The sequence below is a fragment of the Ovis aries genome, chromosome 7 (assembly GCF_016772045.2).
Source record: "Ovis aries strain OAR_USU_Benz2616 breed Rambouillet chromosome 7, ARS-UI_Ramb_v3.0, whole genome shotgun sequence".
Lineage (NCBI taxonomy): Eukaryota > Metazoa > Chordata > Mammalia > Artiodactyla > Bovidae > Ovis > Ovis aries.
This window is the reverse complement of record NC_056060.1, coordinates 49,580,890-49,593,708: the sequence shown is the minus strand read 5'-3', so window position 1 is coordinate 49,593,708 and position 12,819 is coordinate 49,580,890. Positions and strand designations below refer to the sequence as shown.

General features: G+C 36.2%; 1 protein-coding gene and 1 non-coding gene across 4 annotated transcripts in view; one reads left to right on the top strand and one right to left on the bottom strand.

Moving 5' to 3' along the window:
• The window catches only part of MINDY2 (MINDY lysine 48 deubiquitinase 2), an 81,578-nt gene that overhangs the window by 61,738 nt on the left and 7,021 nt on the right, over positions 1-12,819 (top strand). For all 3 annotated transcript variants that reach the window (XR_009601207.1, XM_027971795.3, XM_042252390.2), the window contains 2 exons: positions 9,832-10,005; positions 12,557-12,781. Coding sequence is in view for 2 of the 3 variants with exons in the window: in XM_027971795.3 (XP_027827596.2) it covers positions 9,832-10,005; positions 12,557-12,781 (399 nt within the window). In the remaining variant the exon portion in view is untranslated. The remainder of the gene's footprint in view (positions 1-9,831; positions 10,006-12,556; positions 12,782-12,819) is intronic.
• LOC114115995 (U6 spliceosomal RNA) lies at positions 10,377-10,483 on the bottom strand. Its single transcript, XR_003590092.1, has one exon. It is a non-coding gene; the product is annotated as a U6 spliceosomal RNA (small nuclear RNA).

The window sequence follows — 12,819 nt, the reverse complement described above, 5'->3', positions numbered from 1 at the left end:
CCAACAAACCTAGAAAAAAATGGATAAGTTTCTGTAAACAAGTTTGTCAAAACTGAGTCAAAATGAAACAGGTAATTTGGACAGAATGATCACTAGAAATGAAAGAGGATCTGTAATCAAATAAACAAACAAACCCCCAAACCAAAAACTCCTGGCAAACAAAAGTCCAGGACCAGATGGCTTTATTGGAGAATTCTACCAAACATACAAAGAAAAACTTATCCCTCTCAAAGTATTCCAAAATATTGAAGAGGAAGAAACACTACCAAAGTCATACTGTGAAACCACCCCTGATAGTAAAACCAGACAAAGATACCACAAAAAAAGAAAATTACAAGCCAGTATCTTTGATGAATATAGTTGCAGAAATTCTCAATGAAATATTAGCAAACTGTATCCAACTATACATAAAAAGGATCATATATCATGATCAAGTTGTATTCATTCCAGAATTGCAAGGATGGTTCAAGATATGCAAATCAATCAATGAGATGACAGCCACCTGATCATCTAAATAGGTGCAGAAAAAGCATTTGATAAAATTCAACACACATTCATGATAAAAACTATCACTAGGAGCTTACCTGGTGGCTCAGTGGTAAAAAATCTGCCTGCCTATGTAGGAAATATAGGTTCAATCCCTGATCTGGGAAGATCCCACTTGCTGTGGAACAGCTAAGCCAAAGCAACATAACTGTTGAACCTGTCCTCTAGAACCTGGGAACCACAACTGCCGAGCCCACATACCACAGGTACTGAAGCCTGTGTGCACTAGAGCCTGTGCCCTACAACAAGAGAAGCTCATGCACTGTAACAAACAGTAGCCCCTGCTTGCCACAACTAGAGAAAAACCTGCATAGCAACAAAAATCTAGCACAGCCTAAAATAAATAAATAAAATTATGTTTTAAAAAATCTCAACAAAGTGAGTATAGAGGAAACATATCTCAACATAATAAAAGTCATTTTTGACAAATCCATAGCTAATATAATACTCAGTGGTGAAAAGCTGAAAACCTTCCTGCTGAATTCAGGAACAAAGCAAAGATGCCTGCTCTCATCACTTCTATTCAACATAGTATTGGAAGTTCTAGCCACAGCAAACAGATAAGAAGAGTAAATAAATGGTATCCACATTGGAAGGAAAGAAGTAAAACTGTCATCCTATGCAGATGACATGATTCTTTATACAGAAAACCCTGAATCCTCCACACAAAAACTATTAGATCTAATAAATAAGTTCAGTAAGGTAGTAGGATACCATATTAATATACAGAAATGCGTTGAATTTCTTTAAGCCAACAAGTATCAGAAATATTTTTTTTAAGTCCTGTTCAAAATTTTATGGAGAAACCCCTCCAAACAGAAAACCTAGAAATAAAACTAACCAAGAAAGTGAAAGACCTGTATACTGAGAACTATAAAACATTGGTAAAGCTAACTGAAGCCAATTCAAAGAAATGGAAAGATATCCTGTGCTCTTGGATGGAAGAATTCATATTATTAAAATGGGCATACTTCCCAAAGCAATCTACAGGTTTAATGCAATCCCTTTCAAATAACCCATGACATTTTCTGCAGAATTAGAACAAACATTCCTAAAATTTTTTTAGGACCACAAAAGACTCAGAATTGCCAAAGCAATCCTGAAGAAAAAGAACAGCTGTAGGCATAATATTCCTAGGCTTTAGAATAACACAAAGCTACAGTCATCAAAAAGCATGGGTGGGGGGGAAGCATGGAATTGGCACAAAAATAGATATATGGATCCAGTAGGACAAGATAAAGAACCCACGAATAAACTCACACACCTAAACTCACACAATTAATCTTTAACAAAGGAAACAAGAATAGACAATGGAGAGAAGGCAGTTTCTTTAGGAAGTAGTGTTGGGAAGGTCGGACAGATGCATGTAAATCAATGAAGTTAGAACATTCCCTCACACCATATACAAAAATAAACTCAAAATGACTTAAAGACTTAAATGTTAGACATGACACCGTAAAACTCCTATGCCACCAAATTGGGGCAACTTTGAAAAAATGGACAAGTTTTTGTAAACCTACTGCTTGCTAAAACTGAGTAAGAAGAAACAGACTTTGAACAGACTGATCGCTAGAAGTAAAACAGAATCTGTTTAAAAAAATTTTTTTTAACAATGACAACACCAAAAAACTCCCCAAAAGCTCAGACTAGATAATTTTACTGAAGAATTCCACCAAACATACAGAGAACTTATCTTTCTCAAACTATTCCAGAAGACTGAAGAGGAGGGAACGTTACCAAATTCATTCTATGAGGCCGTTACCTAGAAGAACACATAGGCAAAACATTCTTTGATAAATCACAGCAGTATTCTCTTAGCTCAGTCTCCCAAGGCATAAGAAATAAAAGCAAAGATAAACAAATGGAACCTAATCAAATTTAAAAGCTTTTGCACAGTGTAGGAAATCAACAACTAAAATGTAACCCACTGAATGGGAGAAAACATTTGCAAATGTTGTGTCGTATAAGGGGTTAATTTCCAAAACTACAAAGAACTCATACAACTCAATTTAAAAAATAACTCAATCAAAAATTATTAGAAGACCTAAATAGACATTTCTCCCAAAAGACATACAAATGGCCAACAGGCATATGAAAAGGTGCTCAAAACTGCTAATTATTAGGGAAGTGCAAATGAAAACAACAGTGAGATATTACCCACACTGGTCAAAATGGCCATCATCAAAAAGTTTACAAATAATAAATGCTAGAGAGGGTGTGGAGAAAAGGGTAAACTGTGGGTGGGAAAGTAAATTGGTATAGCTACTATGGAAAACAGTATGAAGATCCCTCAAAAAACTAAGAATAGAACTACCATTTGATCCAACAATTCCACTCCTGGGTGTGTATCCAAAAAAGACGGAAACCCTAGTGGAAAAAGGTACGTGCAACCCTTGTGTTCATAGCAGCACTATTTATAATAGCCAAGACATGTAGCAGCGTAAGTGTACATCAACAGATAAATAGATAAGGAAGATGAGAAAGGATAGACACTTTCATAGGTGAAAGGGGTTGGCCTTTGATTTAAAAAGAGACCTCTTCATCATAAAGAAGGGAAAGAATAGACTATGACTATAGGTTCCTCTGCCTTTTCTAAATCCAGCTTGATTATCTGGAAGTTCTCGGTTCATATACTGCTAAAGCCTAGCTTAAAGAATTTTGAGTATTACCTTGCTAGCATGTGAAATTGTAATTGTATGGTAGTTTGAACATTCTCTGAGGGATCAAAGTGCCAGCATTCATTGGATCATAGAGAAAGCAAAGGAATTCCAAAAATACATCTACTTCTGCTTCATTGACCATACTAACGCCTTTGACTCTGTGGATCACAAAAAATAATGAAAAATTCTTAAAGAAGTGGGAATACCAGACCACCTTACCTGTCTCCTGAGAAACCTGTATGCAGGACAGAAACCCAACAGTTAGAACCTTACATGGAACAATTGTCCAAAACTGGGAAAGAAGTACGTCAAGGTTATATATTGTCACCCTGCTTATTTAACTTATATACAAAGGACATCATGCAAAATGTCAGGCTGGTTGACTCATAAGCTGGAATCAAGATTGCTGGAAGAAATATCAACAAACTCAGATATGCAGTTGTTACCACCCTAGTGACAGAAAGCAAGAACTAAAATGCCTGTTGATGAGGGTGAAAGATGAGAGTGAAAAAGCTGGGTTCAAACTCAACATTCAGAAAACTTAAGATCATGGCATCCAGTCCCATCACTTCATGGCAAATAGATGGGGAAAAAGTAGAAACAGTGGCATTTTATTTTCCTGGGCTCCAGAATCACTGTGGATGATGACTGCAGCCATGAAATTAAAAGACACTTGCTCCTTGGAAGAAAAGCAGTGACATCACTTTGCTGACAAAGGTCCATATAATCAAAGCTATGGTTTTTCCAGTAGTCACGTATACATGTGAGAGTTGAACCATAAAGAAGGCTGCATGCTGAAGAATTAATCCTCTGGTGCTGGAGAAGACTTTTTAAAAAATATTTATTTATTTTAATTGGAGGTTAATTACCTTACAATATTGTATTGGTTTTGGCATACATCAACATGAATCCACCACAGGTATACACGTGTTCCCCAACCTGAATCCCCCTCTCTCCTCCCTCCCCGTACCATCCCTCTGGGTCTTTTGAGAGTCCCTTGGACTACAAGATCGAATCAGTCAATCCTAAAGGAAATCAACCCTGAATATTCATTGGAAGCACTGATGCTGAAGTTGAAGCTCCAATATTTGGCCACTTGAATGCGAAGAGCTGATTCATTGGAAAAGACCCTGATGCTGGGAAAGATTGAAAGCAGGAAGAGAAGGGGGCAACAGAGGATGAGATGGCTGGATGGCATTACCAACTTAATGGACTTGAGTTTGAGTGAACTCTGGGAGATAGTGAAGGACAGGGAGGTCTATGGTGCTGTAGTTCATGGGTTCGCAAAGAGTCAGATATGACTGAGCAACTGAACAACAAATAACAACAATGGCTACAGGTAGGTTTATAGATTTGATGGCAGGAAATAGAGAAAGTTATTGTTTCGGTAGTTCTATTTTCTTTAATGTGTAAGGCAAGATCATTTACTGAGCAGGAACAGGAAGATTTCTAACATTTCACTTTTGAAAGACCCTGATATTTTTAGGGCCGTTTGCATTTGTATTTAATGATCACTTTATTTTGTTTCTTCCTGCTTCTGTAAACTCTTTGGAACACCTAGAGTAGAAACACAGTTCATTCCATGGAATTCTAGATATACTTTCAACAAAAAATAATTTTAATATCTGGATAGAATATTTTCTCAACACTGTATAGATAAATGGTGTCTATAACTAGGGACCTATAATAATAATAAACTATAGACCTAACAGAAGCAGAAGATATTAAGAAGAGATGGCAAGAATACACAGAACTGTACAAAAAGGGTCTTCACTGCCCGGATAATCACATTAGTGTAATCACTCATCTAGAGCCAGACATCCTGGAATGTGAAGTCAAGTGGGCCTTAAAAAACATCACTGCAAACAAAGCTAGTGGAGGTGATGGAATTCCATTTGAGCTATTTCAAATCCTGAAAGATGATGCTGTGAAAGTGCTGCACTCAATATGCCAGCAAATTTGGAAAACTCAGCAGTGGCCACAGGACTGGAAAAGGTCCATTTTCATTCCAATCCCAAAGAAAGGCAATGCCAAAGAATGTTCAAACTACCACACAATTGCACTCATCTCACATGCTAGTAAAGTATGCTCAAAATTCTCCAAGCCAGGCTTCAGCAATACATGAGCCGTGAACTTCCTGATGTTCAAGCTGGCTTTAGAAAAGGCAGAGGAACCAGAGATCAAATTGCCAACATCCGCTGGATTGTGGAAAAAGCAAGAGAGTTCCAGAAAAACATCTATTTCTGGTTTATTGACTATGCCCAAACCTTTGACTGTGTGGATCACAATAAACTGTGGAAAATTCTTAAAGAGATGGGAATACCAGGCCACCTAACCTGCCTCTTGAGAAATCTATATGCAGGCTAGGAAGCAAGAGTTAGAACTGGACATGGAACAACAGACTGGTTCCAAATAGGAAAAGGGGTACGTCAAGGCTGTATATTGTCATCCTGCTTATTTAACTTATATGCAGAGTACATCATGAGAAATGCTGGACTGGAAGAAGCACAAGCTGGAATCAAGATTGCCGGGAGAAATATCAATAACCTCAGATATGCAGATGACACCACCCTTATGGCAGAAAGTGAAGAGGAACTAAAAAAGCCTCTTGATGAAAGTAAAAGAGGAGAGCGAAAAAGTTGGCTTCAAGCTCAACATTCAGAAAACGAAGATCATGGCATCCGGTCCCATTACTCCATGGGAAATAGATGGAGAAACAGTGGAAACAGTGTCAGACTTTATTTTGGGGGGCTCCAAAATCACTGCAGATGGTGACTGCAGCCATGAAATTAAAAGACGCTTACTCCTTGGAAGGAAAGTTATGACCAACCTAGATAGCATATTCAAAAGCAGAGACATTACCTTGCCGACTAAGGTCCATCTAGGCAAGGCTATTGTTTTTCCAGTAGTCATGTGTGGAAGTTAAGAGTTGGACTGTGAAGAAGGCTGAGCGCCGAAGAATTGATGCTTTTGAATTACGGTGTTGGAGAAAACTCTTGAGAGTCCTTGGACTGCAAGGAGATCCAACCAGTCCATTCTGAAGGAGATCAACCCTGGGATTTCTTTGGAAGGAATGATGCTAAAGCTGAAACTCCAGTACTCTGGCCACCTCATGCGAAGAGTTGACTCATTGGAAAAGACTTTTTTTTTTTTTTTTTAATAATCTTTGAGCAAATAATACAGCAGTAGCTTTACTAACTCTAAGGAAGTACTTCTAGACTTATCTTTATTTAAATTTCATCCAGCATAGTGAAGTGAAGTCTCTCCATCGTGTCCGACTCTTTGCGACCCCGTGGACTGTAACCTACCAGACTCCTCCATCCTTGGGATTTTCCAGGCAAGAATACTGGAGTGGGTTACCATTTCCCTCTCCATGGAAAAGACTCTGGTGCTGGGAGGGACTGGGGGCAGGAGGAGAAGGGGATAACCGAGGATGAGATGGCTGGATGGCATCACTGATTCGATGGATGCGAGTCTGAGTGAACTCCGGGAGTTGATGATGGACAGGGAGGCCTGGCGTGCTGCAGTTCGTGGGGTCGCAAAGAGTTGGACACAACTGAGCGACTGAACTGAACTGAACCAGTCTATAATAAATTGGCAGTCAGTCAAAAGTATCTGTAAGTGTATTATTCCATTAATGGAGCTTATTTTTACTGTGATTTGTAGAAAAGATTTTTATGCTTTCTGGTACCCATATCATTATCTCATTTAATTTTCACAACTCCCCTCTGAGGAGTGGATATTATTATTCCCACTTTACATCCGAGAGACCAGGCTTTAAATAATTCAAATCCAACCTAGTTAACCAGAAACTAGCAGTGTTTTCCTCTGTACTTAAAGGCTGGAATTACTTTTGTATTACAGTATTATCAGATTTTCTTCTGTCTTGCCAATTTACAAAATGTGATGGCTTTATGTATATTGTTAATACAAATACTATATACTCTGTATGAAATTATTAGTATATTTTACATAGAATAGATTTTTGTTCAGTCTTTAATAGTTAAAAGTGCCCATTTTAAAAAATTATGAAAATTATCTAATATATTTTCACATAATAAAATGTACATTTATATATTAATAATTATGAATTTAATATATGTATTTTGTATTTTTTGATGAAATTAATATTTTAGAGACTGGTGAGTGAGATTAGGAAAAAGATTTAAGGTTAGGTAAGCAAACTTTGGCTAGACAATATCACAGCAGTGCTGGGATACAAAAGCAAGAATTTTTTTTTTTCCTTTTTAGCCACACCACATGGTTTGCGTTTAGTTCCTAAACCAGGGATTGAACTTGGGCCACAGTGGTGAAACATTACTTCCTAACTACTGGACATCCAGGGAATTCCCAAGAAATATTCTTAGTGGTGATTTAATTGTAGACTGTCAGGAACAAATGAACTTAAAGTATTCAGTACAGCATGGATACATGCTTTGCTATTTTACACTGCAGCTGTGTCAAGGAACTGTTAAGTAATAACCAGCATTGTTGTCAGTGGACCAATTATAGACTTTTTTGATAAATGTCAACATCTAAAAGAGGAAGAAATTGAGGCTGGTGTCCATAAGAAGATAGGTTAGATATGCAAGAAATGACTACCCTTTTAATTAAAACTTTTAAATATTCATGTGCTATGGTCAGTACTCTTGCCTGGAGAATCCCATGGACGGAGGAGCCTGGTAGGCTGCAGTCCATGGGGTCGCTAAGAGTCGGACACGAATGAGTAACTTCACTTTCACTTTTCACTTTCATGCATTGGAGAAGGAAATGGCAACCCACTCCAGTGTGCTTGCCGGGAGAATCCCAGGGACGGGGGAGCCTGGTGGGCTGCCATCTATGGGGTCACACAGAGTCGGACACGACTGAAGCGACTTAGCAGAGCAGCAGCAGCATGGTTAGTAATAGCTTTCATAAAAACCCTCCTAGAATTTACCTTTCCTAAAGTGTCATTTGGAGAAAAATTATTGATAAGATTATAGTTCTTTCCCAACAAACAGCCAATCTAATATACGACCTACATAGAATAAATTGTAAAACTTATATATTGTATAATATGTTGAAATGCATTGTGATAAGTATTAAACAAAAAGGGTCAGACTTGTTCAGTGGAAAATTAAGTTTTTACTCTTTAATTTTCCTAGAACAAGGTAAACCCTATCTAGGTATTAAAAATATGTTAGGTCAAGCCTGAAATGTATTAGTAGAGATAAGTAAGTAAACAGACAATGATAATTCAGTGTATGAAGTGCTGTAATAGTGTTAAGTTCAGAATTCTGTGGAATCACAGAAAAGGAGAAGCTAATACCAGAGTAAGGTGGGATCATTACAATCCATGATATGAATCCTCAATCACTTAGCATAGTGCTGAGTATATGGCAGGCACTCAATATTTGATAAATTGGAACATACTTGATTTTTAAAAAAATGATCCTGGACTTAATTTTTGCTTAAAATAGTATCTTTAAACTTTATACCATAATGTTTTTCTTTATAAATACTTTTCATGTTGCTGTAGTCATTTCAGTGACCTTATAAATTAACCAATGTCTACAGCTGATGCTTGAATGTAACTGCTACTAGACAATAGGAAAGACTGTACCCTAGGAAGAGCTGTGTCTCACAGTGCTGGACACATAATAAATGTTCCAGAGTAACTACTTAGTTTTTTTTTTTTGAGCTTCAGAATTTATTCAGTAATTTTGCTACACGTACCACAAGTCTTTAAAGGAATTTCTTATTATTAAGATTGTGTATAAGTGAAAACTTGAAAACTATGATTCTTGTGCAATTATAAATACTATATTAACCAGTGGGAACTCTAAGTAATTGAAAGTCTTATCCTTGGCAAATCTGAGGAAAAAATTGCTTACAAGCATTATACTAGGGACCCTTTACATACGATTGCAATTAGAACTGATGCATATGAACAGTTAGAGATCAATGCTAAATTCTATGATAATGACTATAAATACATTATGAATACATTGATTCAATAAATATTAGACTCCAGCTTTATGATACAGCCTACAGTAGGCCAAGAGATAGACTATATAGTCTGGAGAACAAGGAGGAAAATATAATCATTGTGTAGTATGATTCAGTGCTACAATAAAAAAAGTACAAAGTACCATTGGTGTATATAAATTAAGAGCAGCAAATGGTGCAGACAGGGAAAAATTGATATGGATTGGATTAGTGATATAGGCTTAATTTTTTTAAGAAACAGGCAATATTATATAATTTTTTTGTACTATGTCTTGTTATTTGATGTATTTTTTAGGGACTTATTGTCTAGTATTTTTCTATTTTGTGAAGGGAGATTAAAAAATCCCAAGGGGCTGTTTATAAGTTATGAATTAGTTGAGACGCTAAGAGCTCCTAATTCTCATTATACTATGGTGTAGCAATTATAAAATATATTCAAAGTCAAGTGGATATAACTTAGTGAGCAAGTAAGTTATCTACTTGGTCTACTATTTATTATGTCATATAGTAGGATGACATAACAGGAAATTAGTAGGAATAATTATATTTTAAACAGATTATATAATTTATTTTAAATTATAAATTTTTAAACTAGTTTTAATCAACTTAACAGTCCTTTTTCTTATTTCTTATTAAGGGTCTACTATATTTGTTGGTAACAGACCAAGGATTTCTCACTGAAGAAAAAGTTGTTTGGGAAAGCCTACACAATGTTGATGGTGATGGAAATTTCTGTGACTCAGAATTTCATCTGCGGCCTCCTTCAGATCCTGAAACTGTATACAGAGGACAACAAGATCAGATAGATCAGGTAAATATGTTTCATCTTCATATTGTTTTATTGATAAATGCTCATTCCTTTCAAATATGAATTTGGTTATTCAGAATTTTGAACTAAAGATTTGTTAATTAATATATCAATACTTGTGAAATTCTATTACTTCCTAAATAGGTAAATGATTATTCTACATTAATTGTACACTTTGGTTCAGAAGGCCTAATTATATTGAACTGTGAAGGTCATGGTAAAGAGTTGGAATTTTATTCTAATTGTAGGAGGGAAGATATGCCAGATATTAAACATGGAAGTGACAATGATCTAATTTACCTGTTTTCTTAAAGTGAGGTAACATTAGTTTATAACATGTTTCATATGTACAACAGTATATGTCTACTTCTGTAAAAAATGTGGAATGCTTCACAAATTTGTATGTCATCCTTGCATAGGGGCCATGTTAATCTCCTCTGTGTCATTCCAATTTTAGTATATATGCTGCTGAAGGAAGCACTGCTTTACCTTTTTAAAAACCTGCTATGTGGCAAATGCATAGGAAGGACACTGGTGTAAGCAAAGTAGCGATTTGCTTAGCTTTAGTGGTAGAGACGATGAGATGAGTACATATTTGAGATCTATTTTGGTTAGTTAGAAAAAAGTAGTACAGAGGGAGTCTTCAAGATTGCATGCACTGGGTAAAGAGTAGGGGGTGTTCTAAGCCTTAGAATCCAAGGTAAGGAGGAACAGACACTTTTACAGCGGGAGCTGCACTGCTGGTAGAATTCTTATTTAGAACTGAGATAGATGAAATTTTTGCTTGTTGGTGGGTAGACTTAGAGCCACAGTTGCGTTTATTACTAGAAGTCTAACAATGATGTGACATTTTCTAACTGAGGTGGAAATATGGTTATGTTAAACAGTTGGCACATGTTTTGCTGATAACAATTTAAGTGCATAGAGACTGTGTTCGTTTAGCCAGTATTCATTGAGCAGTTGTATTGAACACTGTAACTAGGTCCTGGGGACACAAAGATAAATCATTCTGTCCTGTTCTCAGTGACTCGGCAGTCAGTTGGGGAGGCAGGTATTTTACCAACTAATATATAAGTTCTGTAATGGCAGTTTGAATAGCAAGCTGTGAATGGACAAAAGAATACTTGATTCAAACAAATGCTAATCTTTCTAGGACTCTCAACTTTGCTTTGACAAACAGCCATAGTAATCCATACTCATTTTCCTCCAGAAGGTATACAGGGGCATTGTTTTTAAGTGTTATTTAAGAGAAATATATAAGATTTTTAAACCACTGTATATAAAAAATATTGGCACACAAGGATTTTAGTAAAGCAGTAGATTGCCACAGTAATCTAGTCATAAGATCTTGAGACTATACATATGATATTGTTTGCAAAGTAACAAAGAAGCGAGTCTTTGCTGATGGTCCAGTGGCTAAGATTTCACGGTCCCAAGGCAGGAGGCCCAGGTTCAATCCCTGCTTAGGGGACTAGCTCCTACATGCTGCTACTAAGAGTTCACATGCCACAACTGAAAAATGATCCCGCATGTCAGATCGAAGATCCCATGTGTGTCAACTAAAGATCTCCTTTGCCACAACTAGGACCCAGTGCAGCCAAATAAGTGAATAAATAAAAATAAATTTTTTTTTAAGTATCAAAGACTTGGCAAAGAGTGGAGTTTGAAGAATCGAGGAGAAAAATTTGAAGGACAATTTCTTGATGCCTCTAAGATGATCATGCTAGATAGTACAAGGTGTTCACAGGCAACAACCTTTTACATATCTTCTGTGATTATTTATAATTCTCTTACTTTGAGAGTGTGCTGGGGGAGGTGCACAGAATAGTCAAGTTTCATTCAGCACTAATTCGTAATAAAAGTGGACGTTAAGTTAGATGTATAACTTTTGACCAAAGATGCATCACTTTATCTCATAGGAAATAATCTGAGTATGTGTATAGGAGGAGGAAGAGCATGATTAAGTAACTGCATATGATTGTTTGATGGACAGCTACATTGGCTTTAAAAATTGTCTTTGGAAGACTTTAATAAATAATTTGGGTCTGTGTTTATGATTTTTTTTTAAAACAGAAGACTTTTATGACATTAAATAGAAAAGAAAACATTATGAAAGTTTCAGGAGTTGGAAGATGTATTTAAATCCATATGTGAATATAGAAAAAACCGAGATGAATTATATATTAATTGTTAACAGTAGTTGACTCTATGATGATAATATGGTAATCTTAACTTTCCTATTTATGCTTTTTTATTTTGTATCAATTTTCTATAGACATGTGCTTCTCTCTTTTATAAACTTTCTTGAATGCCTTATATACTGCTGCTAGAGAGAATTTTAAATGAATTTTTAAAATATTGATAACAATGGCAGCATTGCCGAAATAATACTGTTTCACAAACAGAAATAATAAACTTTTATTTTTATATTTAACATCTAGTATGTTTTTAAAAAGCCATTTTCATAGATTTGTAGATATAAGCTCTGAATTTATACACATTAGTTCTTGGGTAAAATCTCACAGCTAAAGATGGTTATCATTTAATTTCTTAGGACTATCTTATGGCTTTATCTTTACAACAAGAACAGCAGAGCCAAGAGATCAATTGGGAACAAATACCTGAAGGAATCAGTGATTTGGAACTAGCAAAGAAACTCCAAGAAGAAGAGGATCGACGAGCTTCTCAATATTACCAGGAACAGGAACAAGCTGCAGCAGCTGCTGCTTCTGCTTCCGCTTCTGCTTCCGCTTCTGCTTCTGCTTCTACACAGGCCCCGGTAAAGACTAGTGTTCTGACTCTTAAATATAAGGATCA